The 27,289-nt window shown below is 47.3% G+C and overlaps 1 protein-coding gene across 2 annotated transcripts; it reads right to left on the reverse strand.

The window, feature by feature from the left end:
* Positions 1 to 260: 260 nt before the first annotated feature.
* On the reverse strand, positions 261 to 26,689 carry TMEM248 (transmembrane protein 248). Of its 2 annotated transcripts, XM_031967876.1 has the most exons (8): positions 26,352 to 26,689; positions 25,688 to 25,763; positions 10,378 to 10,554; positions 6,329 to 6,614; positions 5,222 to 5,372; positions 4,049 to 4,232; positions 2,658 to 2,801; positions 261 to 1,711 (listed from the first exon to the last, which is right to left on the reverse strand). In XM_031967876.1, the coding sequence occupies exons 3-8, from the start codon at positions 10,543 to 10,545 to the stop codon at positions 1,691 to 1,693; spliced, it is 954 nt and encodes a 317-aa protein (XP_031823736.1). In that variant the 5' UTR covers positions 10,546 to 10,554; positions 25,688 to 25,763; positions 26,352 to 26,689; the 3' UTR covers positions 261 to 1,690. The 2 variants fall into 2 exon arrangements, with proteins under 2 accessions (XP_031823736.1, XP_031823737.1); XM_031967877.1 differs by lacking the exons at positions 25,688 to 25,763; positions 26,352 to 26,689 and adding an exon at positions 18,333 to 18,469.
* Positions 26,690 to 27,289: the final 600 nt, after the last annotated feature.

Raw genomic sequence — 27,289 nt, forward strand, 5'->3', positions numbered from 1 at the left:
CCCACCCCAAAACACACACACACAGACACACACACACCGGCTATAAATCGATTCCTATAGCTTCACTTCATCAGGATTCTAAGTCAGTAGCAGCTTCAACTACAATCTGGAAGCCTTTTAATGTAAGACATTTCTGGAAACCAAGCCTGAGTGATTTCCAAATCTGCTCCCGTCTGGAGCTCCAGGGCTCCAGAAAGAAAACTACATTCAACAAGTTACCCATGCATCATGTCAGCAACAAAGACCATACAGAAAAAACATTGTCTATCAGAAAAATATGATTATTGTGCTTGAAATGTACCAAGAGAAACACTGAAACGCCAGGTCCCTGCAGTGGCCTATCTCACAGTCTTCTGGGAAAAGACCCAGAGCAGCTGTCCATCTGGGGGATTCTGGGGTCTCAGGTCTCCGGGCCAGAGGAGCGATGCCTGAGGATCCCCAGTGAAAGGAAAGAACGTGACTGCTATTCTGAAGGCTTTAACTTGATAAACTCTGCAACATAAACCAAAAGACTGATGTAAAAGGTCCTTAATGATGGTCATCAAGGCACCCCATTTCCGATGTGTGGGGAAGTTACAAAATGCTTTCTCTTCTCGCAGATGAGGAGGAAACTTAAGAGGAGGGGATTAGAAAATACAAATTCTTAAAAAAGAAGGGAAATCAAGGGAAGAAATGAGCCGAGTGGGTCACAGGAGAACCAAGACGCGTCTGGCTTTGGCGGGGCCTCCTCTCCAGATTCCACAAACATGGCTGTCGGTATCACTAGCCGCTCCTGGAGCTCGCTATCTTCAGGGCTGTGCAGGCTCCCGGAAGCCCCCTCCGCCCTTTAGACCAGAGGGAGACATGGCTCAGTCCCTTGGCGCAAGCAAGCTGCTTTTTCCATTTTAAAGAAGAAAAAAGCCAAGGGAGGAAGGAAGAGCGACTGGGAAGCATCCCGCCACCGAGCCCGTGGTTTTCCACAGTCCACACAAAATGAAACTTAGCACTTAAAGTGGGGATGATTTCGAAATGGATTCATCTTTTAAATATCTGTTTTGCTCAGGATAAAAGCGTAAGTTTGTCCTAACTACTGCAGTATTAAAATGTGAATGTGGATTTTAATTTTTCTTCTTCCAAAAAAAGAAAGAAAGAATCCTAGAAAGTTGGATAGCTTTTCTTGCAAGCAAAGAGCAAAGTGGAGAACAGGTATCATTATTGTTGTTCCTGCCCTTATTAAGCCAGGCCAGGCCTGGATCAGCGGTTTTGGAAAGGTGATGTCCCATATCCAGGGTGCACACAGGCTACTTTGGGGCTAAAACAAAAACCAAACCCAAGGTCGGATGAATCTGTTTGCTTTGAGACGTTCGCAAAGGCATCGGGCGGGCTCCAATGCCGCCGGGCCGTGGCGTTCCACTCTGACTGATGGAGCCACGCTGTTAACATATTTACACAAACATGGGCGAAGTCCACAGGGGAAAGATTGAAAGGTTCTGGTCGCACCCCAGTGCGGAGCGAGTGCATCATCCGACCAGTTTCTGAATATATTTTTTTTCTTTTATAAATATGTACAAATCACAAATCAATGAACAGGCACTTGAAATGTCTTTGGTTGGAATAACCCAACATTGCCAGATAATATATTCACAGAGTGTCCAGATCCAGGCCGGGCTCAGCAGGCAACGATTGCGGTTCTTTCGGTCCCTCCTTGGGACTAAGCTTCAGCCAAAGCCACCTGGAACAGAACACAGGCAAAGGGATCGGTCAGCAGGGGGCCGTTCCCGGGGCTTCGGCCCCCACGGGCTCTGCCGGCCACCCTGTGGGGACCCTTTTTCATTCACTTACTGCACTTTCCTCCCCATGGCCCACTCCACACCCTGGGCAAATCAGTGTCCCTTCTTTCTCCTGGACTCAAGATCCCATCTCCTGTCACTCTACCTTTACCCAGGCTATACCTCACATCCGATATGCACATCCTGCTCCCCCCCACTAGCTCTGAGAATCCCTAGTTCCCTAAGGCTTATCTTAAGGGCTACCTCTCACAAGAGGTCCCTCCTGAGGCTCCTCCTTGCACCAACACCACATTACTTCGTATTTTCTTATCTCTGTAGAAGTTGGAGCCTCCTGAGACAAGCTAAGTTTCTTGAAGATAAAGATGGCTTCCTCCAATGTCAAGGCAAGGAATACAAATCAGGTGGGGTGGGAATCCTAAGGAGGGGGTGGACTGAGATCTGGCCACCATGACACCTCGCCTTGTGCAGGCCCAGCTGATCGAGCTGGCCACGGCCCTGCTGTGGCCCGAGTCCTCTGCCCTTCTCTGGTGGTGTCTGCTCGGGCCAACAGACCAAGAGAGGAGAAAACTGGGCAGGGGGATCTCTACGGGCAGAAGGCACTCCATGGGCAGGGGGCAATCCCCAGCACGAGCCAAGATCCAGCTCAGCTGGGATTTTCAAATCTACCCAGTAAGTTCTAGGCAGGGCTAACCATTCAACGACAGGGAAATGGCCTGTCCTGCTTTTTCAAAGGAAAAGTACAGGAGGAGACAAAAAAAGACTGAAAGAACAGCTCGCCCCCTCCTCCTCAGACTGGGCCTGTGGCTGCTGCTCAGACACAGCAGGCCCAGGAGGATGCTCAGCCCTCCACAGCCCCCCACGGCCACCCTTCCTCCAGCTTCTGCTCACCTTTTCTGGGCAGAATTCGGAATTGTTCTGTCGCAGTTTGCTTGGTCTGCCCTTGATGACGGCGTAGCAGAACATTGTGATCACCATCACAAAGAGGAAATAGCTGGTGTGCATGAGGTGGAGGTTGATCAAGGACCGATCATCCTACAAAAAGGAAAGGGGAGAAGCCAGCTGCAGTTGCAATCAGAGGCCGGGCTGGCAATGCCAGTGCAGGAGCCCTCATCTCTCTTGGGGAGGGACCCTCATTTCTCTAAGCCTTTCTGGGGTCATTAGACCTCCAGGGACCCCTTCTCAAGAATCACGTTTCAAACATACAAGATAAATGACATGAGATTACAAGAGAAACCAATTAGAATAGTTGTCAAAATGTTTTTAGAAACAAGTTCAAGGACCCCAGGTTGAGAAGGCCCCCCTCCATATGCTTTGTGAGAAGAGTTTTCTTTCTATTTCTGGATTCCATCAGACCAAAGCTCAGAACGGTGAAACCAAAAGTCACGAGGCCTAAATGCTGATGCCCCGAACCCGTCAACATGGGCATGCTGCTGCCACCAGGTCTGGGGGCCTCCTTCCTCACCTGTCCCAGGGATCTAGCCCTCAGCCCGAGCCCCAAAACCCACTGATTAAATGACACATAAGTGTGGAGGGGAAATACAAAGTTTCTGCCTGCTCATCAATCAACTTCATGTTTCTAGTAAAGAACCAGACCCACGGGACAAGGAGAGAATCACAAATTCTTTAATGGAGAAATGAAAGCAAGCAGATTTTGGCCCAATCGAAGAAGAATCTTCGCCATATCAAAGTGCCCTGGGAGGGACAGAGGCCCATGACCCGGAGGGCTTCAAAGACCCCTTCCACCCTGGGGATGCTGGGATAATCACACTCTCTAAGCTTTCAAAAGCACAGTAAGCTGGAGGCTGGCCAAAGCAGCTCTCAGTCTACCAGGAGGGTTCTCCGGCTCCATCTTCCATCCATCCTAAGCTTTTCTACCCTCCAGATGCAGCCACACACATGCCCCACATCCACTAGAAAGGCTTTCCTGGACCCCTCTTTGTGCCTCCTTGGACTTGGTCTATACCATCCAGTGCAAGATCTATCTATAGGTCAGTGTTCTGCATGGACCTCCCCTCAGATCCCCAGGAGAATATGCTTTCTATCTCCAGAGTCTCTGGCACTGTCGACACAAAGCAGATGCTCATCAAGTTGAAAAGAAACCAAAAGAACAGAACCAAAGCTTTCTGGCCCCAAATGGCCCATTCTTCTGATTCTCCCAGGACATTCACACACACCCTCCTCCCCCTCCCCCCAGTTCATTAGAAATAAATCCTCCAAGGAAAAGAAACCACAGCTCCCTCTGGAAGGCTGAGAGGACACAGGAGGCTTTGGTCACTTACATCTGGCACGATGACGGTGAGCTTGGGGTTCAAAGTATGGTAGACCTTGCCGATGGCCCCTTTGTAACACCAGAAAGGATTATAGTCTTGCGCGTATTTAGTATTTGCATCCCTAGCGGTGGTGAAGACTTTGTACCAGAGCGTGGCGTTGCTGTAGGTCTCAGGGATGCAATGCGGCGGTTGTCTGTGGGGGGGAAGCAGAGAAAACCATGATCTGTACCAATCACTCCCCGGGGTGCCCGGGAGAGTCAGTGCCCGCACACAGGACCCGCTGGCTTCCTGGGCAGAGAACCCCACCACGCCAATCCCGGCCCTTTGTTATGTGCCAGAAGGGCTGCCTGGACTCCTTGGTACCCAGTTTTCTCCAACTAAACTCTTTCATCCCAAATGGCAGCTTTGTGTACCCAACTCCCTCTCAAGAGGTAGTAAATTCAACACCAGAAGAGTCAGCAAGTCATTAGGTTTTCCATCATTAGATCTTCCAGGGTCAGGGGGAAACTGAGGCCATCCTGGACCCTGCTCCTTCCGAGGCAGCCCAATGGGAAACTGATATGCTGTAGGGCAGCTATCACCTTGGCCATGCAGCCATGGCTGGGTAATCCAGGCTAAGTCCCTTCCCCTCCCTCGGACTTTATGATCTCAGAAGCTTTTCCTAGGGACTCTAAGAGTCACAGAATCCCAACATTAAGACCTGGAAGGACCCAAGAAGGAGAAATGACCTGCTCAGGGTCATGCAGCTGAGATTCGAAGCCAGGTCTTCCAATGCCAACCCACCACCTCTGTCGGCCTCCCTGACGCAGACTTTTCCCCTCACATGGTGTTTGCAGCACCCCACTTAGGGAACAGAGAGAAGCTGGCAGGAAAGCACAGCCCACCTGGTAGCTCCCCAACAGCTGAGGGCCCCTCAGAAATGACAATCCAGCTTCTGAAATGTCAGCCTCACCCTCCTGGGCCACGGTCATTTGGAGAAGGGCCGCCCCGGGGCCAAGAGGCTGAGCCTGTGGGAGGCTGGGGCCCAAGGACTTCGGGCCGCACCAGGTCTCCACTTACTGCTGGAGGCTCAACTAGGAGAATTCAGAATGAATCCTCCCCTATGAATGGGGGAGGGCACTGCAGTCCTTACAACGTGGGCCCTCTGTGCAGCCTGACCGAGTGCTTCCGGGGCATACTTACACGGTAACAGGAAACACGCTGGTGGCAGCCGTGACCGTCATGCAGGAGGTGAAAACCACCTGCTCACAATGGCCGTGGAGAACACAGTCCTCGGAATTCCAGGCCGCAGGCAGGGTGAAGGTGATGTTGATCTCCTCGTGGGCCTCTCTCCCTGGGAAAAGGAAGCAGCCTCAGTGCACTGGGGACCCTTCTCTTCCTGCCTAAGGGCCTGAGCACAAGCCCCCAGCCCCACATTCCTGCCCAGAAGGTTTTCAAGGTTTGGGGAACTTATCAGAACTTATATAATAAAGAGAATGTAAGTAGAAAGCACCTGCTCAACTGGGAACCACAAAAAGCCAGCAAACGGGTCGGGGTTCCCCGTCCCTCAGGGTCCAGCTAAAGAACACCCCAGAACTTGAATAAGGAGAAGGGATTGAGCAGGGCCGGAATGAGAAGCCCACACAAGTGAGCCAGGAGGCCACAGCAAGAGGTGAAAGCTCCAGAGTCAGGGGCAGCTGAGGACAGCTCAGCACTCCCAGGCGGCCCCTTTGGGCTCCTACAGTAGGAACAGGGCTTGTCTCGAGCACCGAGGCCCCTCCAGTCCTGAATGACCACAAATCTACATTGTGGGAGAGGCCCCAAGGATACAAAGAGAGAAAAGGGAGACCTCAAAGACATAAGTCTTTTGGGGGAAACACCTGAAGTGTGTATATAGAGAAGTGGGTACAAAATATGGATCTGATGAATACAACAACCCTGGCAGCTGAAGAGACTTGGGGAAAAAAAGGGCCTCAGAGGCGGGAGAACACCAGAGACACAGGGGGACACAATGAAGGCCAGTCTGGCCAGGCAGAGAACATGTGAAGGGAAGACTGGAAAGGTTGACCGGGTCTACTTTTGTACAGCTTCAGTGCCAAATATAGAAATCTACTGGACCCAGGAGTAATAGACTCCTGGAGTTTACTAATGAAGACACAGCAGATATAAAGGGCTCCCAGACAGAACTCCAGGAGACAAGGCTTGAAACTGGAGTCCAGCAGCTTAAGGGCTACCTCCCAGCACTCTAGCTTTTGGTGGGGAAATGGAGAAGAGCCAAGTGTTAGGAAAAAGAGACGGTCTTGAACATACCTGAAAGGCCAATCTGGTGGCCCAAAATGGTGGAATACAGGTGAGTGACATTGCGGGAGTACCCTCCAAAGGGCTTCAGTGGGTCCAGGGTCAGGGTGATGGCAACAGAAATGTTCGTGGGGCCAGAGTCATCGAGGGCCTGAGGTGCCTGGGTGGCTGACCGGGCCTGCCCGCTGGTCACTGCAGTCTCCGAGGTGGCAGTGTCATTCAGAAGATGCTTTAAGGTTTCGTTCTCCGAGACACACAAGTCCAAGTCATTGAACCTCAGAAGAAAAGTATTCCAATCCTTAAATAAAGAACGAAGCCATGAGACACCGGCGTGTAAGAACTTTTACAGGCCACTGTTGTATCTGATCCCCTCCTCCACCAAGGCTAGTCTAGCGCCTCAGTGGTCCCACGGTGTGGTCACTGAGCTGTGCCCCCCAGGTCTTTCCTTGCCAGAAAAGCCTCACGACAGATCGGCCTGAGAACCAGTCCTCTAAGCTCAGGGCCATCCGTCCAGGCCAATGATCAGATAATGAATTTCTTTCTTCTGGCCACAAAAGAGCTGTGATCTACACTGACCAAAGACTGTCCATACTGCTGGGATCCAGCTCCTTCCAAGTGAAACTGTCATCACTTTTCATCTGCAGGGCAGCTGTGATGATTTCAAAATCCTGTCACGTTTATGATCTCAGAGGCAAGCAACCTGCTCCTTGCATGGAGAATTTGTTAAGAAAGTTAGGAAGCAAGGGACCTATATGTGCAAGAATGTTTGTGGCAGGCCTCTTTGTAGTGGCCAGAAATTGAAAATTGAGGGGATGCCCATGAATTGGAGAATGGCTGAATAAATTGTGGTATATGAACATTATGGAATATTATTGTTCTGTAAGAAATGACCAGCAGGAAGATTTCAGAAAGGCCTAGAGAGACTTACATGAAGTGATGCTGAGTGAAATGAGCAGGACCAGGAGATCATTATATACTTCAACAACAATACTATATGATGATCAATTCTGATGGACGTGGCCATCCTCAGCAATGACATGAACCAAATTAGTTCCAATAGAGCAGGAATGAACTGAACGAGCTACATCCAGGGAAAGAACTCTAGGAGATGACTATGAACCACTACATAGAATTCCCAATCCCTCTTTTTTTTTTTTTTTAAATTTTTTTTTATTTAATAGCCTTTTATTTACAGGATATATACATAGGTAACTTTACAGCATTAACAATTGCCAAACCTCTTGTTCCAATTTTTCACCTCTTACCCCCCCACCCCCTCCCCTAAATGTCAGGATGACCAGTAGATGTTAAAATATATTAAAATATAACTTAGATACACAATAAGTATACATGACCAAAACATTATTTTGCTGTACAAAAAGAATCAGACTCTGAATTATTGTACAATTAGCTTGTGAAGGAAATCAAAAATGCAGGTGTGCATAACTATAGAATCCCTCTATTTTTTGCCCTCCTGCACTTTTGATTTCCTTCACAGGCTAATTGTACACTATTTCAAAGTCTGATTCTTTTTGTACAACAAAATAACTGTATGGACTTGTATACTTATATTGTATTTGACTTATATTTTAACATATATTGGTCAACCTGCCATCTAGGGGAGGAGGTGGGGGGAAAGAGGGGAAAAACTGGAACAAAAGGTTTTTCAATTGTCAATGCTGAAAAATTACCCATGCATATATCTTGCAAATATAAAGCTATAACAATAAAAAAAAAAAAAAAAAAACCTAGGGAGCTAGGGCATAACATCCACAGGGGACAAGAGAAAGGGCTCTGGTTTTGATTCCAGGAATGGAAACTGCCTGTTGTCCTGAGGCATAAGAGCCCAGTCAGACAAAGATGATACAAAAGCTCTCAAAACAGTGACTTTAACTTACAAATAATCTCAATTCCATTTATGGTGAAAAGCAATTCCTCAATCCTCAGAGGGCACTAATATTTATCTGGGTCCATCTATCTGCCCTCCTCACAATGGACTCCATCCTGAAGATATTTTTCAAATATCAGATGAAGAAAAAACACTTTTGGGCATCTTTTTGTTTGTTTTTTGTTTTGTAAGACATTTGGGATTAAGTAATTTGTCCAGGGTCACAGAGCTTGTGACTGTTAAGTGAACTCAGGTCCTCCCCACTCCAGACCCCTGTGCCATCTAACTGCCCCCTCCCCCAGGCATCTTTTAACATTTTCTAATGATTTCACATCTGGAGGGCACATTGAGGCTTTACTCAGAAGCCATTTTGGAAATGAGAAGCCCCACATTAAAATGACCGGAAGCACAGAGCTGACCCCCGAAGTGAGACATCCAAGCACTTTCTCTCTGCCAATTTTCATTCGTACACGATTTGCTGCACTGTCTCCTGCATGGCACTCTATCAAAAACTGCTCGCTCTCCTTTAAGCCAAATGAAAATGCATTTAACTCCCTTACTGTTCTCAGCCCAACTTCAGTAACTGGACTTTGGATCTGATGAATGCAGCTCTATTTGGGCCCAGCCCAAGAATGTACCAGCTGGAAGGACTGAAGCTGAAGTAAAAATTCCCAATGGATCCTGCTGGTCCACTTTGTAAACAGTTTCTTAAACATGTTAGCAACTTGAAGTTGGTTGAGTCGAACTGAATTGATGAAGAAATGAAGGCTCTGAAACATTTGGGCACAAAACCTGCAAAGCCTTGGAATTCCCCTCCCACTGAACCTCCCTATCCAGCAAAGTCCACCCAGAACTAACTCTATGACTGTGGAAACTCATGTCTCCTTGCAGACTTCTCTGGGGCAGGCTTTCCGGATGTAAGTAATCCAGATCCTGTGGTTCTCATCCTCTCTGAAAGGCTGCTCACCCTCTGGTCAAGGTCACTGCTAGTCAGCACTTCCCAGACCAGAGGAAGAGGAGGGGCAGCTTAGGGTAACTAAAGTTTTTTCTCAAAAGCATGCTGGTCAAAGGTTCCATGTGCTTCCAGCTAAAACAGTTCTAATTAAACCAAATCACAATGGATTTATCTGGCGTCTTTCTGTTCCCTATGACCGTCAACACTTATAAGCTGCTTGGAGACTCTCATTAGGTCCAGGGAAGAGCCAGAATGCTGACCATACAAAGAACCAACTCCCTAGCCCTCCTTTTCTCCACAAAGTACTTGGTTCTTTACTAAGCTTAAGAGAAAACATGACTGGTTTTTAAAGAAAACTGGCACTTTCCAGACCACTTAATCTATCAGAAAGCTATATCAAGTATAAATTATGAGGCATAAAGCAACAAGTAAATGCTTTTCAAGTTGATTTTAGTTTTAAAATCATTTAATTTCGAAAATTCCACAGACTTCTTAGCATGTAGGATTTTAAAACGTTCCTCTGAAATACGTAACAAACATTTAAAAAAACCACCATACAAGGCTGGATGGAAGGGGCAGGAACCTGGAGTCAGAGGCCTGGGTTTGATCTTGGGCAAACCACGTGACTTCACTGGGTCTAAATGGCCTTCTCTGTAAAAAGAATTGGGGGGGAGTGGTTTTCATCTACTCAGAAACCCTTCTATCCTCCTGTAAATCCTATTTTTTAAAAAGGGGGGGAGGGGGAAGGCTCTCCAAACTTCAGATAACATTTTCTCGAACCTTGACCCAAGGAGTTCTGAGTCACAATCTCTTGACATAGTGAAAAGTCCCTTCACTGATGCAGACTAGCCACTCCTTAGTTAGGGCATGTAGTTTTAGACTCTCCAATGGGAGCATGAAGAGAGTAAGAGAGTTCCCCAGGATTGTAAAGCTGCCAGCCTGTTAGAATAACTATACTGTACAGGTTCAATTAACCATAACTTATCTAGCAGAATAAACCAAGATCTTTGCTAAAAGGGCATATAATAATACCTGAGAGTTTTTTGGCAAAGGAAAAGCACAAGGAACCTTTTGCTGTTTTACACTAATAATAAGATGTTCTCGAGGGAAAAAAAAGTTCAAATTAAGACATCTCACCCAGAGAGACTGTCGATGTTTTTCACTTTCCCACAAGCCCACCCAGTGCTAAATAAAGATGAATCCTAAACATTCTCTTACCTCTGCCATTTCGGGTGACTTGATCTCCTTTATTTTAAAGAAATATCCCAGGGTCAAGAAAGCGATGGCCATGGCACTCACACTGACCATAAAGACAACCAGTGGAGGCCGGCTGCTAATATGAGCCTTCAGGTTCTCCAAGGGATTGATGTTAAACATTATTCTCATTAGTTCCACCTGAGGGGAGCACAGCAGAGAAAAGACTTAAAAAAAAAAATCAAACCATCTCAAAAGGACATTTTATCTCTTAAAAAAAGCTACTGATTCCCGAAACTGACAATGTGACTGACTCCCTTGAAAAGGGGCTGGCCAGCGGGCGTGATACAAAATGCATGATGACATGAATTAAACATTTTTAAAAGAAGAGGTGTCTGGTTTCCTTTGCCACCAACAAAAATATCAGTGGCACTTTCGTGCAAAATCTGGTCTGTGTAAAAACCCAAGTGATCTGGAACATCGAGGATCATGGGAGTGAGCCCCTTCCCCCATCCCCCGCCACTCACTGGTGGGCAAATATTTTCACTTCCCTGGTCTCAGTCCCCTTCTCTTTACGTGAAGTTGTATTAAGGGACCTCTAAGGTCGCTGTGGCTCTAAAAAATGCAACCACTAGTCTATGAATCCAAGCTGTTTTTCAATGTGTAGGAGATGTATTTCTTTATAGTATCCTCTATAGTTATCTATTCATATGGAATTTTTTTTCTTTCAGAAATTTCTCTTTGGAGGGAAGCAGAAGTTAGCTTATATTCAGAGGAGTCAAGTTGTTCCCTTGGGTGAGCTACGGTGTATTCTTCACATAAGCAGCAACTGGAGCCCTCAAAGTAAATACAATATGACCTCAGTTGGGCAAGAAGGCACAGATCGGGAGTTTCCATTAAAGGAAACTAAATAGTATATTCTTACCACCCGGATACAACCCCCTGGAGAGAGAAATGGAAGGTCAGCCAACTGGTAGACTTTAAGTGGGGGGGAGGGGAGGAGACTTAATGAACACAGAAAGCTCTATCATCATCTTCTCTTACATAATGTCTGACTAGGTTTTTTTTGGCTGTTGTGTTCTTGAGGATAGAATGGGACTGAAAATGTATCTGTGCACATATATAATGTATTTATATACACACACACACAATGTATCTATATACACAAAATGTATCTGAACATGCACACACAAAATGTATCCATCTATGTATACAAAATGTATCTACACACACTCACTCTGTTCTAAAGCCACCATAAGCCCTTCCTTAAGCGATAGTGATCATTGTCTAAGGCTTGGGTTTTTCTGAATCTACAGATGAAGAATTCTGCCAGAAGGCCTACAAACCCGCCTTAGGACAACACTGCAGAGAGTTCAATCACACACATGTATGTATGGCCACTGCAGGAGAAGATGAAAGGCTAGAAAATGGTGGTTTTTGTTGATAGATTGAGATTTCAGACCCCAGCTCTCAGAATTCAAAGACCCATGCCAGATGGTCAAGCTGTGCAGACTGACAGACATAACAAATGTCCGCTGAGGACATCTGGGTCTTTAGCACGATTTAAACCTCTCTAGAAAGAGATCCTTCCAGCTGTGTGGCTTTACTCTCAGTGTACTGTGTGTTATTTTATGTGATCACAGCCCATGTTAAAAGGCAATCTAATACTTTCCTATTCTCCTTCCCATGTTAAAACCTCAGTCATCTTAAATTCCTTCCTTCCTTCTTCTCTACACCCAACCCACCACCAGCCTCTAAAATCTCTCTTCCATCTATTTCTCTTTCCTTTCCACTTCTGTGTTCACACCTTCACTTCAGCCTCAGCTCCTACTGTGCCTACTAGAATGAACTCTGAGGAATATTCCTACTAAAGCCCCTTTCTCATACTCCAAATTATCCACCACACTACCACCAAGCTTAGCTGGGGTGCAAAATGCCCAAAATAAAGAGAACAGTTTGTATTGTAGGAAATGATGAGCAGAATAATTTCAGAAAAACCTGGAAAGACATGAACTGATGCAAAGTGAAATGAGCAGAACCAGGAGAACATTGTATACTGTAACAACAATATTGTACATCTTTCAACTCTGATGACTTAGCTCTTCTCAAGGATACATTGATCCAAGACAATTCCAAAGGACTCATGTTGAAAAATGCTGTCCACCTCCAGAGAAAGAATTGATGGGACCTGATGGAGCCTGAGTCATACTATTTTTCACTTTATTTTTTTTTTTTGGGGGGGGGGGTTCTGGATTTTCTTACACAACATGACTAGTATGGAACTATGTTTTGCATGATTGCTTGTTGTCTCAGGGAGGTGAAAAGGAATGGATGGAGGGAGAGAATTTGCACTCAAAGTTTTCAAAAACTTATGTTAAGAATTGCTTCTACATATAATTGGAAATAAGATTATTATTATTATTTTAAATAAGGGGAACAGATATGAGGAAAGGAGGAGCCAGAGATCTAAGAGCAAGCAAAAGAGGCTCTTAACAGACCTAGTGTCCAGATGAGTAAGAAGCTAGTTGGCAAAATTGGTAAGAGAAGCATTGAGTTCATTTATCCAACCTATACTTGAATAATTAGGAATATAAAACTATCAGGTATTAAAAAGATCATAAAGCTAATTCCTGTATTCAAGGAGGTTATCACTAAGTTGAATGCCCACAACATTCTGCTTAGAGAGCAGAATCGATCCTAAATACCAAACCTTCACCATACTAGGAAAAGCCAACCATTCCAGAGTCTGCCATACTGTAGCAATCTATGCTATTTATGTAGGATCTTTTTCCCTTTCCCGTTCATCTTTTGGAATGGCCAAGAGGACTATGGGTTTGATACTCTGCTTATAGAATTTCACCACTACTTGGTAGCCACTGATAGCACAGCACAGAAATGCTTAAAATCTTCTTGAAATGGGCGGTGGGGGAGGGGTTCTATAACTTAGCAGCAACTTGATATAGTGGAGAGCACTGGACCTGAAGGCAGGAAAACCTAGGTTCACATCCCAACTCAGACATCGACCAGCTTTGTGATCCTGGCCAAGTGTCTTGACCCCTCATCTATAAAATGAGGGAGTGGGGAATAGATAGCCGCTAAAGTCCTTCTAATACTATAAAGAGAGCTGAGGAAATGCCCCTCCTTCTTTTACCACCAGAGGATTCTGCATGTGCAATACTCTAATCATAGGCTGTTAGAGGCTGTCTTTTCAGAATTATTTTCTTTCTTTTTAAACCTTTGATATAAGGCCAGGTGGAAGGAGAGAGGATTTTGAAACGATGATGTTAAAAAAAAAAAAAAAAAAAAAAAAAAAAAGGCATTAAAACTTTTTAAACAGAAATTTTTATAAACAACATTCTTTTGACTCTAATCAGAAAGCTATTTTTAAAGTTAGGATTTATGGCTTTGAAAAAAAAAGGGAAGGGAGCCAGAGGAAGCAGATTTGTAAATGAAATCAGAGGGTACAAGGCCTTCTTAATTGGAAGCCAGACTGAGGGGTGTAGAAGAGACAGAGAAGACACAATCCAGCTACCAATTAGCTGGTTCTCCCCAAATAAAGGGTCCGGACCTCAATCTGTAATGAATGCAGAGCTCAGGGCCTTCATTTGTATGCAAATATGAGGCAGGGCATTCACCTGGAAACTGCCATCAAGGATTATTTTTTAGATCACACTACTAAAATAAACATATATATTGCATCATATCCAGTTCTTTACTCCTCTAAGAAATGCTGCTCTAAGTACCTTTATACACGCAGGATGTTCCTTTGTAAAATGAGATGATCTCAAAAATAAAATAAAAGAGATGATCTCTAAATTTTCATCCAGTTGCAATACTCTACAACCTACCAGCTTCCCATCAGACTTAGAGGAACTTCCTAGAGGAGGCCATTTACTGTCATTAAGGAAAAGATATAGGTTCACAAGACATAATAGTCAACTATGGCAATCTAGTGTTTGACAAACCCAAAGATCCTAACTTTTGGGATAAGAATTCATTATTTGACAAAAACTGCTGGGATAATTGGAAATTAGTATGGCAGAAATTAGGCATGGACCCACATTTAACACCATATACCAAGATAAGATCAAAATGGGTCCATGATTTAGGCATAAAGAACAAGATTATAAATAAATTAAAGGAACATAGGATAGTTTATCTCTCAGACTTGTGGAGGAGGAAGAAATTTGTGACCAAAGATGAACTAGAGACAATTACTGATCACAAAATAGAAAATTTTGATTACATCAAATTAAAAAGCCTTTGTACAAACAAAACTAATGCAAAGAAGATTAGAAGGGAAGCAACAAACTGGGAAAACATCTTCACGGTTAAAGGTTCTGACAAAGGCCTCATTTCCAAAATATATAGAGAATTGACTCTAATTTATAAGAAATCAAGCCATTCTCCAATTGATAAATGGTCAAAGGATATGAACAGACAATTCTCAGATGAAGAAATTGAAACTATTTCCACTCATGTGAAAGAGTGTTCCAAATCACTATTGATCAGAGAAATGCAAATTAAGACAACTCTGAGATACCACCACACACCTGTCAGATTGGCTAAGATGACAGGAAAAATAATGATGAATGTTGGAGGGGATGCGGGAAAACTGGGACACTGATGCATCGTTGGTGGAGTTGTGAACGAATCCAGCCATTCTGGAGAGCAATCTGGAATTATGCCCAAAAAGTTATCAAACTGTGCATACCCTTTGATCCAGCAGTGCTACTACTGGGCTTATACCCCAAAGAGATACTAAAGAAGAGAAAAGGCCCTGTATGTGCCAAAATGTTTGTGGCAGCCCTGTTTGTGGTGGCTATAAACTGGAAAATGAATGGATGCCCCTCAATTGGAGAATGGTTGGGTAAATTGTGGTATATGAATGTTATGGAATATTATTGTTCTGTAAGAAATGACCAACAGGATGATGTCAGAAAGGCCTGGAGAGACTTACACGAACTGATGCTGAGCAAAATGAGCAGGACCAGGAGATCATTATATACTTCAACAACGATACCGTATGAGGATGTATTCTGATGGAAGTGGATTTCTTTGACAAAGAGACCTAACTCAGTTTCAACTGATCAATTATGGACAGAAGCAGCTACACCCAAAGAAAGAACACTGGGAAATGAATGTAAACTGTTTGCATTTTTGTTTTTCTTCCCGGGTTATTTATACTTTCTGAATCCCAATTCTCCCTGTGCAACAAGAGAACTGTTCGGTTCTGCACACATATATTGTATCTAGGATATACCGCGACATATTTAACATGTATAGGACTGCTTGCCATCTAGGGGAGGAGAGGGAGAGAGGGAGGGGAAAAAACTGGAACAGAAGTGAGTGCAAGGGATAATGTTGTAAAAAAATTACCCTGGCATGGGTTCTGTCAATAAAAAAAAAAAAAAAAAAAAAAAGGAAAAGGTAGTTATACAGCATTAAGTTTTGGACCAAATGAACTAAGCCCCAGACCAGCTATTTCATAGGCAGATCTTTGCAAACATATTCTGGAAGCATCAAATTAAAAATGTTTCCATAACTACATTTCTTCCCTCTCAACAAGGCCCAACCCAAAGAAATTGCTCTGATTTCTGCCTTGGCAAGTGAAGTCTTGAATACAGATTATTTCTGGGTTGTCATTGAGTTTTCTTTGAGGGGGAGGAAGGACAGTGGGGCTAGTGAAGAGAAACAAGAATACAATTTTACCAAAGGTAAAGAATTCAAAAGAAACAAAGTACGGTTGCTCAGTGCATTGACTTGATCAAGTTATCTGCTTCGAAACTAGTTATTGATCCACACTTAACACTGTACACCAAGATAAGGTCAAAATGGGTTCATGACTCAGGCATAAAGAATGAGACTATAAACAAATTAGAAGAACATAAGATAGTTTACCTCTCAGACCTGTGGAAGAGGAAGAACTAGAGATCATTATTGATTACAAAAAAGAAAATTTTAATTATATCAAATTGAAAAGTTTTTGAACAAACAAAACTAATGCAGACAAGATTAGAAGGGAAGCAATAAACTGGGAAAACATTTTTACAGTGAAAGGTTCTGATAAAGGCTTCATTCCCAAAATATATAGAGAATTGACTCTAATTTATAAGAAATCAAGCCATTCTTCAATTGATAAATGGTCAAAGGATATGAACAGACAATTCTCAGACGAAGAAATTGAAACTATTTCTAGCCATGTGAAAAGATGCTCCAAATCATTATTAATCAGAGAAATGCAAATTAAGACAACTCTGAGATACCACTACACACTTGTCAGACTGGCTAGAATGACAGGGAAAGATAATGATGAATGTTGGAGGGGATGAGGCTAAACAGGGACACTGATGCATTGTTGGTGGAACTGTGAATACATCCAGCCATTATGGAGAGCAATTTGGAACTATGCCCAAAAAGTTATCAAACTGTGCATACCCTTTGAGCAGTGTTTCTACTGGGCTTATACCCCAAAGAGATCTTAAAGAAGGGAAAGGGACCTGTATGTGCAAGAATGTTTGTGGCAGCCCTCTTTGTAGTGGCCAGAAACTGGAAACTGAGTGGATGCCCATCAGTTGGAGAATGGATAAATAGATTGTGGTACATGAATATTATGGAATATTCAGTTCCAATTGTTCAGCAATGAATAGAACCAGCTACACCCAGTGAAAGAACTCTGGAGATGACTACGAATACTACATAGAATTTCCAATCCCTCTATTTTTTATTTCCTTCACAGGCTAATTGTACACTATTTCAAAGTCCAATTCTTTTTGTACAGCAAAATAACTGTTTGGACATGTATACTTATATTGTATTTAATTTATACTTTAACATATTTAACATGTATGGGTCATCCTGCCATCTGAGGGAGGGGATGGGGAAAAGGAGGGGAAAAGTTGGAACAAAAGGTTTTGCAATTGTCAATGCTGAAAAATTACCTATGCATATATCTTATAAATAAAAAGGTATAAAAAAAAGTTATTATCTGCTTCAAGGAAAGCTGCTGACTGGAGGTATAAAGGACAAAGGATGAAAGCTCCCAAACAGAAGGAAACAATAAGGAAATCATTCCAGGAGGAGGTTAGGAGTTCAGGACTGTGCCTTCTCTGCTGATAAGGGCTGTGAGGTTTCCCAGGATTCTGGGTTTCTTTCCACAAAGGGGGCTCACGATGAAGCTGGGAAATCATGGGATTTTTATGTTCCACGAGGTGCCTGGAATCTGACGACAAGTTGATAAAAAGCAAGAGTCAAATGGAAATTAGTTAAAGAACAGAAGCCAGGACACTCAGACTGAGGTGGCTGAAGGGTGATTCTCCTAAGAAAGTCAATGAGAGCAGTGAAGAAGGGGCGCTGGGGGTGCCTGGTTCCACCCTTGACTCACAAGGGGTGGGCAGAAGAGGAAGCACCAACAAGGGGCACCATTCTTGACCTGCTGAGGATGACAAAAAGGGAAGGTTTTGAGTGCACCCGGGACGATTGTAAGCCCAGCCCACTTTGCTAGCCAGCCCCACATAGTGCTCATGGTCCCCATGGAAGAGGGGCAAGCATCTGCTGCCTCCCCGGGCAAGGTTGAGGTCATGGACGATCGTGACAAACAAATCAATCTCGAATGCATGCTAACTGTGCAGCCGTTCACATTGTCGAGACCTGAAAAGAAGCTCAAGGCCATGGAGGCCAGCCCGGAGTCCTCAGGAGTGAGTGGGACCTGCCAGCACTTTGGCACCTTGGGCCTCGTCCCGCCCAGGGGGTCTCCTTTCCCTTTTTATCCCCAGCAAACAGAAGAAGCTCGATAAATGCATGTGGGTGGAGAATACTGAGTGTCTCCTGTGTACAAGGCACTTCAACCATGGACAATCTGAACTGTAAAGTGTACCAGACAACCAGCTGCATGAAGCATGATCCCAGAGCTCAGGAGGCCTGATCGCTGAGCACGCCCCAAAACCAAGCCCCCGAGCCACCCGGCTTCTTCCTGTCACCTGCAGAGCAGGGCGCGCCGAGCCCCTCCCCCAGGAAAGGGGTGTCCCAGTCAGAGCCCAGGTCTACCAGACACACTTTCTGTCTTCAGGATCGGGCCCAGGGGATTCTGAAGGTGTCTGTAGCCCCTGAATGGCAATTGGTCCCAAGGCCCATTGTGAGGTAACGGGCCCTTGTTTCACCTCCACTGCAGTGGGAGCACTCTGACTCACATTCTGAGCGTCCAATTGACAATCCTGGGGGGGAGGGAGGGGAGGCTTCCTGAAAGTCGGAGCGAGAAGAGAAGCTTCTGGAAGGAGCCAGTGAGGGCCCTGCACCATCCATCCGGCCAGGCCCAAGGCTCACATATCTCCAACCTCTCAGAGCGGCGGCTCCCACTCCTACTGCCTCCAACTCCAGATGTCACTGTCCCCAGCACAGCAATGAGAAAACTCAGACTCCAACAAGTGAGGGAACCAGGGGGTGTTCACCCGGCCTCTGACCTCTGTCACTCTCCCTTCAGCTGCTCTGGGAAGGCTCGCTGAGTGCTGCGGGCCAGCACAAGTGCTCCAGCTTAGCACACGACCCCACATGCTACTCGTGAGCAAAATCAGATGCTCAAAACGGCACAAACACCTCGCAGAAGGACAGGGAGCCTGGGCAGCTGAGGGCCTGGGTGTGAATCCCACCCAAACCCCTCCACATCTCTGGGCTCCTTCTCTTCACAGAAGCGGGGAGGATGTTGGCCTAGACAACCGGAGGCCCATTTTAGGTCCAAATCTGGAATCTGATGATCCTAGTGAATGTCATCGGCACTTTACAAGGCACTGTGGGATGCAAAAGACACACAAAACACTGTCTCCACCTACAAGGGGATTACAATCTATTTGGGGAAAAGAGAAAAAAAACACCTTCCAAAACCCTGACAAACAGCACTGGCAACAAAGGGAAAAGAAGAAAATAGGCTAATAGCTAATACAACCATACAGTGAAGGCAATCAGTGCCAAAAGCATCAAAGAAAGGAGAACACAATTGCGTGGAATGACGTGTGGAGAACCCTAATCCTATCAGGGTTTTTCTTGATTTCTTTTGTTGGAAAGCTTCTCCCCCCTTTTTTATATGGGAAGGGGTAGGGTTGGAGACACATCAGAAAATGTAGAAGATGTCATCACAAAAGACCAATACAATGTTACTTAAATAGAGAATATTGGTTTAGAATGAGCCTCCGGATTAATCCAAACAGTCAATATAAATCTGGCAAAAAGCAAAAAGACAAGCAAAAAGACTAAACTGGTCACATGTGCTTGAACCCAGCAATCCATGACTGAGAATATTCACCAAGAAAGTTCAAAATAGAAAACAATGGTCCAAATTATACCAAAATATCCACGGCAAAATGGAGCAAAGAACTAGGGGAAAATGGAAGCCCGTTAACTAGGCAATGGCTACTAAAGCAATCACAAGCCAATCTAGAACATAGGTAGTGCTCAGAAACAAAGGACAGTCCTGGGGGAACACGGGAAACATCAGGCCAAGGATGACAGTCAGTGGAGTCCGGCACCCCCACTAGGCCCACTGTCTCTCCCTGCCACAAGGGAAGGTTCCATCTGTGGAGATGGTGCCCGGGCAATCTGTGGACTCTGATCTGGACGATCAAAGCAAAGGACCTGAGAAAGGCAAGGCAAGAAGGCACAATAACAAGAAAGCAGAACTTCTTCCATACTTGCTGTGGCTCTGGTTTTCTTCAGCAAGGAGGACTCTTTTGACTGGGAAGGCGAGAACAAAACGGTCGTGAGCCAAATGAAAGCAGAGATAAGGAAGCCCCCACCTCTCTCTCAATGGAGAATGAAGATAGAAGAACAAGGGGATACTTTGGAAGCAGACGGGGAAGGCAGAACCGAGATCACCGTGATATGAAGAAAGCCTGCCCTCAGCAAGATCAGAAGCCGCATAAGCGCCATGATCCAACCTGATTTTGGAAGGCCGAAAACAAATTCTGCTCCTCCTCTGCAGAGAGGGACAGAGGACAACAGCTGGAGAAAATCTGCACCCATTGACAACTCAGAGGAAATGAGTTTATTTTGTTTGCCTTCACGATGAGGAGAGTTGGGAAAGGACAATTATTTTTTTAAAGCATCAAGTGTCCTGAGCCAAAAAAATGACACCCCCCTGAAAATAATTTATGCACACGGTTTCTCTGACCTCAGAGGGGAGATGTGGCAAGCCTGGTAAGGGGTCAGTGAATGCTCTCTGGATTTTCTTGAGAAGGGGGTATCTTGGGGGAAGATTCTGCATTTGGAATCCACAGACTGGGGTGTGACTCTCAGGCCTGCTAGTCTGCGTCACTTCAGACAAGTCACTGAACTGCTCCTGGCCTTTTCTTCTCTGTAAAATGAGGACTAGATGGCCACTGAGGTTCCTTTTGGCCCCCAATAATTCTAAGGCAGTTACTTTAAATAAGACTAATGAACTTGACTTCAATCCCTGGCAAAACTGTGGGGTGAATTAACAAAGAGAAGAAAAGAAGGACTTAGGGAGAGGCAGCCACCACGAGCAAGTTGTGTTGGATTAGCCCCATTTCCATTTTGTGACAACTAATAAAGGAGGATTTTCACAGATGAAGGATGCCTGAATTTCATCAACACAGATGGTCAAAGTCTCCCACTTGTGATCAAAGAGCATCCTGGTTGTCATCTGTCCCTATGGACAAGATGGGAGAGACGTGGGCTGGATGAGAGCTTAGGGAAGAGCACCAGAACCTAGCTCAATAGATTCAAAAAGGACCAATTAATGGACTGAGGCCGAACCTGAAGAAACTCTGCAGTGGAATCTTTGGGGCCAGCTCTTGTCAGTTTTGCCTTCATGCTATCTGTTGACTCACGGGAAGCCACCATCCCATCAGCCCCTCAGTCACTTCCTCCTTAGGCTCCCTGCCTCTGATCAGCCTTCACAATGCTGCCCAATGCAGACCGGCTGAAAACCTGGGGCATGTGTCCATCTGTCACCCTGTTCTGTTCAACATGTTTGTGAAAAAGCTGTATTTAAGGCATGCTTATCAAATATGCAGATGACAAAAAGCACGAAGGAATGATTGCTAACACATCAGATAATGAATATCTACAAAGATATGAGTATCTACAACACACTGGATAATGAATATTTACAAAGATACACGGTTTATTGCTGGAGGGCTAAAGCTAAGAAGATGAAATGCATGTGTGTGTTAAGTGCAAATTTATATAGATAGATATAGGCAGATATAAAAGGAGAGAATGAGAATAATGTGTGTATATAGCTATGTCTTGAACTTGAATTTTTAAAACTGATTGTACAAGTGACATAATGATAAGACCACAGATTTAGGACTCGAAGGATCCACAGACATTATTTAATTGAACCCCTTCACTTTACAGTTGGGGAAATTGAGGCTCAAGAAGTTTTGGTCACACAAGCAGAATTTGAAGCTGGTCAGAGCTCCTTCCCCTCTGCAGTCCTCTGCTGCCACTGCTAAATTAGCTTCTAGGACCCAGATGAGCTCACCAGGAATTATAAGTCAATCCAACAATCAGTAAGCAAAAATACAAATTAAGTACCAGAATCACAGAGCACTGGAGCCACAAGAGGTCTCAGCAGTTCTTTAGTACAATTCCCCCATTCTTCAGAGGCAGATATTGAGGGCTCTCAGTAGAGCCAACCAAGTAGGGATCTCCAGCTCAAGTCCCTCTCCAGGATGGTCTGAGGGACCTCATACAACAGCATCCTCCCAGTCCCCTGGGCTCACAAGCTAGGATTTTCTCTCCCTGTATCCAAGCTGTTTGCCAGAGCCAGTCAACTGCACTTCTGTGACACATTCCCCAGCTTGGTGGAGATCCTCAGCCCTTCACGCTGAGATTATTACTACAATGGCCGGAGGGTGAGGCTGCTGCCTCAGCTCTCTCCCCACTAACCCAGCATCCATTCAGCCACTGCCCACGGCACCTCCAGAGACTTCCTATGGCCTCCAGGATTGTATACAAGTTCTGCAAGGCTTTCCAAGCCTTCCTAAGATGCCTGCTTCTAATACTCCATTCCCTGAACCTAGAGTCAGGAAAATTCATCTCCCTGGATTCAGATCTGGCCTTAGACACTAGTTGTATGACTCTGGGCAAGTCTGCCTCAGTTTCCTCATCTGTCAAATGAACTGGGACAGGCAATATCAAACTGCTCCTATATCCGCCTAGAAAACCCCCAAGGGGTCAGAAGAGACAGACATGGCTAACCAACATCTCTAGTAAGCCTCTTCCCAGCTGAATCACCAAGCTGTAGAACTGGAAAGGGGCCACCCAGCCCAACCTTCTCATTTTAAAGAAAATACTACTAAGGGGAAGAGGGAAATGACCAACCCACAGTGCTTGCTCATGGACGGGGCTGAGGCCAGAATCCAGGCCTCTCTGGGTCCTTTCCAGTGCACTCTCCACTGGAGGCAGGAAGATGATGAAGACAGCGCAGCCGACTACGAGCTGTCACAAAACTGCCACTCAGCTCAAAGATTTCCCCACCCTCAGGGCAAATCAGTTCTGCAATAGTCACGCATAAGCACATGTTTAACACACATTTTAAAAAGAAAAGAAAATGGAGCAGGCTCCTGGGGTATTAACTGCACTGGTGAGGCACCAAACTGCACATTAATTAATTTAAAAGTTGGGGGGAAAAATCTCAAGAAATTTCAAACAAACCTTTTGTCCTGAAATGCTGAATTATTCAGCAACCCAATAACATTTTGGGGCATTTACAAAAAGTTTACAAACTAAATCAGGACTCTTGCCAAAGGGCCAATCTTCAAATGTCACACGAGAAAAAAAAAAAAAAAAAAACAAGGGAAAAAATAGCTGTAAAGTTCATTATGCCATTATCTTGTACAGGTAATAAAATGCCAACAGAAAGAAGAACCGGCCTTCCCCGCCCAGTTTGGCAGCACACTTGCTGAAATAACCTTGGCACTCATGTCAATCAAATGAGGCAGGTCATCTACTATTAATTCCACTTGCTCTGTGGCTTCAGCCCATGAGCCCCAGAACACCTTGAAAAGGAAGCAGATCACTCTGCAGTTCCAGGAGAGGAAGCAAAAGTGATTTTCAAAGATAAACAACTTTAGACGCTGTCAGGCCAGAGTCAGCACTCCCCCCCACCCCCAACCCCCGGCTGGAGCAAATGGAAGAAAGGAGGGAAGCCCATTCTTTTTGATGCCAAATGTCCCCAAACCCAAACACTCCCAATCAAAACTCCTACCTAAAAGCAATGTGGGAGATTTAAAAAAAATTGCACCCACACCCACGTGCAGAAGGAGGAGGATTCTTTGTAACCTGAGCCACTGTGCCTGTAGAGCTTGTGACTTCCCGCTGCAGTTGGTGGGGGTCCCCAGCACAGTGAGCTCTCCAATGCAACCAATTGCCATTCTTAAAACACACCTGCTCTGGGCTCACTGGGCAGGGCCCCAGGCTAGAGCAGGTACCAGGAAACACAGAGATGGGGAATGGTGCCCACCTTTGGAGAGCTGATGTTTCATCGAGCTCAGCTTGTGCCTGGCCTGGAGACCACAAAGGATGACCTGGGCCTGGATTCTGGTGGCAAGTGACTGTGGGCTGGTCACTTGTCTCTTCCCCCCCCCCCCCAAATCCTCTCACAATCTCAGAGCCGGGGAATGCTCCTCTCCATTCAGGAGGGTTTAAAGTCTTTATAGGCTGGGACATGGGCCTTAGTGGCCCATGTCTGCTTGGCCCAGAGGGAAGAGGATAAACTGTGACTGCCCCAAGGTGTCCAAAGCAGGAGGCCCAGAGCCTCCTAACTGATTCACACAGTGAATGAAGTCCCTGAAAGACCACCACCTTCTGCGGCCCCTCAATAATTGCACTAGGTGCAGCACAGCCCTGGCCTTGGGCCACCCTAGGAGGAAGCAGGTGACAGTGCCACCCACTCTCTGGATTTGGGGGACTCTGGCTCCTTCCCCACCTCCTTCCTGGGTAACCCCAGACCCCTAGTTTCCTTGAGGAAACCTGCGGTTATTTCCAATCCTGAATCTGGGACAGCATCGACTGCAAAGGTGAGGTGGCCGATCGGAGGGCACAGCGCCCTGAGGGGCAGGCCTGGGTCAGAAGCATGACCATCTACGAGGGCAGCGGACCGAACGAGACTCCCCCCTGTCCCCCCAGTTTCTCTCCAATCATCTTTCAATCCCTTCTGGGCCCCCGACCAGCACTACCCCCAAGTTCTGCCAGGGTTCCAAAGTCTCGAGGATTTAACTACAGGCCATGAGCAGAGCCTGGAACTTGGAGGAGCTGCTGCCTCTAAGTAGGACAAGGAGGGGAGAAAGGCCGGCAAATGTGGAGAGAAGCTTCTGGGATGACATTTCAGGTTCCACATTTTTAAAAGGTGTGATCTGTGCTAAAACAGGGCCCGGTCTGGGCAAGGCTGCACTGTGTTACGAAAGCTGAGCACCCATTGCCTAATCACGCATCAGCATGAAACACCGGAGAGCTGCCGGGGAAGAGAGCAAATTAAGAGGTCCCAACTTGCCCTAGAAAATCATTATAAAGAAATGCCAAATCTGGGGTGTCTAGGGACTCGGGCACCTAAAACCCAGTCACTTTCCCATTTTTTAAGGAGAGGTTATTCAATGCTTGACTTGGGAGAGGCAGCCCACAGAATGTCAGCGTGGCTCACTAAGTGTAGCCGATTCAAAGGGGCTGACCGAGGGCCGATCCCCGGCCTCCAAGGGAAGAGCTGGCTGAAGGCTCGCCCCAAAACTTAAGGAGAATCATGAACCTGGGACCCCAACAGACCTGCCTGCCTCACAAAGAGGAATCTGTGAAGGAAACAGGATGTGGCAAAGGACGGGGTTTGGCTGGCTCGGGTTCCCAGAGAAACACCCAAAGACAACAGAGAAAAGGAACCAAGCCGGAGCCCGGAGGCTGGGACCCAACACTCCAGGCACCTGTAATCCTAGAGCACCTCCCACAACAGCTGGGCCCCCTCCCCCACCGCCCCGGCACACGTGGCAGAGCCCGAGACCAGGCTGGAGAGCGGCTGGCCATCTCCTTCCTTCGCAGCCTCCCCAAGGTCAGCTAAGCCGCCGGCCACCACTGGCCGCCGAACGAGAGCGGCAGGACCCTGGCTGATGACAGGGCGGACCCCGCGCCTCAGTCTGAGGAGGACTGCCCCCCCAGGACGGGGGGGGGAGGGGGCTCAGCTGCCCCAGAGGGAAGAGCCAGGCCGAGGGGAGGGGGCCCCAAGATGCTCCTCTCGGAGTGCTGACCACTCCTGGGCTGGGAGGGGGAGGAGCCTGTCCCGCGGCGCCTCCCCCCATTTCTCCCCCACCTCCCGGCCCTCCCCCGGGCTCACCTCTGAGACGAAGCAGGGACCAGGTCCGGAGGGGCGAGGCTCTTCAGGGGGCGTACGATCTTCCCTCTGAGGATGTCTGCAAAGGAGTTCCAAAAGCAAGCCGAGGATGAGACCGGACCCGGGGAGGAGGGGCCAGTCCGGGAGGAAGGGGGGCCGGCCTGGCCCCTCCCCAGCCCCTCCCCCTGCACCTGTAAGTCCCTTCCTCCTCCCGGGCTCCCCGAGCTCTCCTAGCGGAGGGATGCCGCCCCCCCCCCCAAGCGGACCCGGGGCCTCCTCCAGCCCCGAGCCCCCGGCGCCCCGCGAAGTGACAGCGGGGGGAGGGGGCTAATGGCAAAGCTAAAGAGGGACCCCCTTCGGTCCCGGGTCACGTGGATCAAGGGGCAAAGGGAGCCTCGTCCACCCCGAGAAATGTCATTCGGCGCTGGGAGGGCGGCGGGGCCGCAGCCAGGAGCCAGGAGCCAGGCCGGCCTCGGTGTGCCCCAGAGACACGCCCGTGTCGGGGCCGGTCACTCCTCCGTCCCCGGCTCTTGGGGCCCGTTTCCTCCTGGGGGGACAGGAAAGGGGAGGCAGGGCGTCCCCGGCTCTAGGGGGCTGACACGTGCGCGCCCCCCGCTTCTCCCCCGGGTCCGGGGGCGGGCATGAGGGGGGATCTCCCGGCGCTCACCCTCCGCGGGCTGGCCCGGCCGCCCTGGGCCGGGCGGGAGCGGGGAGGCGCCGCTAACGGGCCGCGCTCACACGCAGCAGCAGCAGCAGCGGCGGCGGCGGCAGCGGGGCGGGCGCGGGCTCCGGGCCGCTCTGCACCATTCTCCCCCGGCCCGCTCCTGGCTGTCCCTCCGCGTTCCGCTCCGGGAGCCCGGGACGCTGACAGGCCCAGGCCCAGGCCGCGGCCGTCGCCTCCGCCCCAGACGCCGCCGCTCCGGCTCCGGCACTGGGCCGCGGCAGTTTCCGGGTAACCACGCCGCCGCGACCTCCGACCCCGGCGGCCCCGACGGCGGCCGGGCAGAAACAAGACTCCTCGGGCGCGGAGCCGCGAAGCGGGGCGGGGCTCCTCGGGGCGGAGCCTGGTGGCGCTCTGGCCAATGGCCGACGACCTGGCCAGGGCTGGGGCCGGGCCTCTCGCATCGCCCGCTTGGCGGCGTCCGCGTCAGCTCCCGCACAGGGGGCGCGCACTCAGGGCACGGAGCCAGCCTTCTCTTTCTTACCCGGGAGAAAACATCCCTCCATTGCTAAAGCATTTATTAAATACCTTATGTGTGCTGTATCCGGAGGGAAGGGATAACGGAATAAGCATTTATTAAATACCTTCTGTGTGCTCTACCCCAGGGAAGGGATAAGGGAATAAGCATTTATTAAATACCTTCTGTGTGCTCTACCCCAGGGAAGGGATAAGGGAATAAGCATTTATTAAATACCTTCTGTGTGCTCTACCCCGAGGGAAGGGATAAGGGAATAAGCATTTATTAAATACCTTCTGTGTGCTCTACCCCAGGGAAGGGATAAGGGAATAAGCATTTATTCAGCGCCTACTAGGTGTAAGCCCTGTGCCAAGCGCTGGTTACAAAGTGTCTCGTTTATTCCTTGCAACCCTGGGGGTGGGGGTGG

This window comes from Sarcophilus harrisii, chromosome 4 (assembly GCF_902635505.1).
Source record: "Sarcophilus harrisii chromosome 4, mSarHar1.11, whole genome shotgun sequence".
In the NCBI taxonomy this organism is placed as follows: domain Eukaryota; kingdom Metazoa; phylum Chordata; class Mammalia; order Dasyuromorphia; family Dasyuridae; genus Sarcophilus; species Sarcophilus harrisii.

Excerpts from the sequence above, each read along its gene's own strand:
- TMEM248 (XM_031967876.1), bottom strand. The coding sequence starts at position 10,545 with ATGAGAATAATGTTTAACATCAATCCCTTGGAGAACCTGAAGGCTCAT. Across the intron at positions 6,615-10,377 it reads AGTCACCCGAAATGGCAGAG|GATTGGAATACTTTTCTTCT; the intron begins GTAAGAGAATGT and ends TCTTTATTTAAG. Across the intron at positions 2,802-4,048 it reads TCACCGTCATCGTGCCAGAT|GATGATCGGTCCTTGATCAA; the intron begins GTAAGTGACCAA and ends TCCTTTTTGTAG.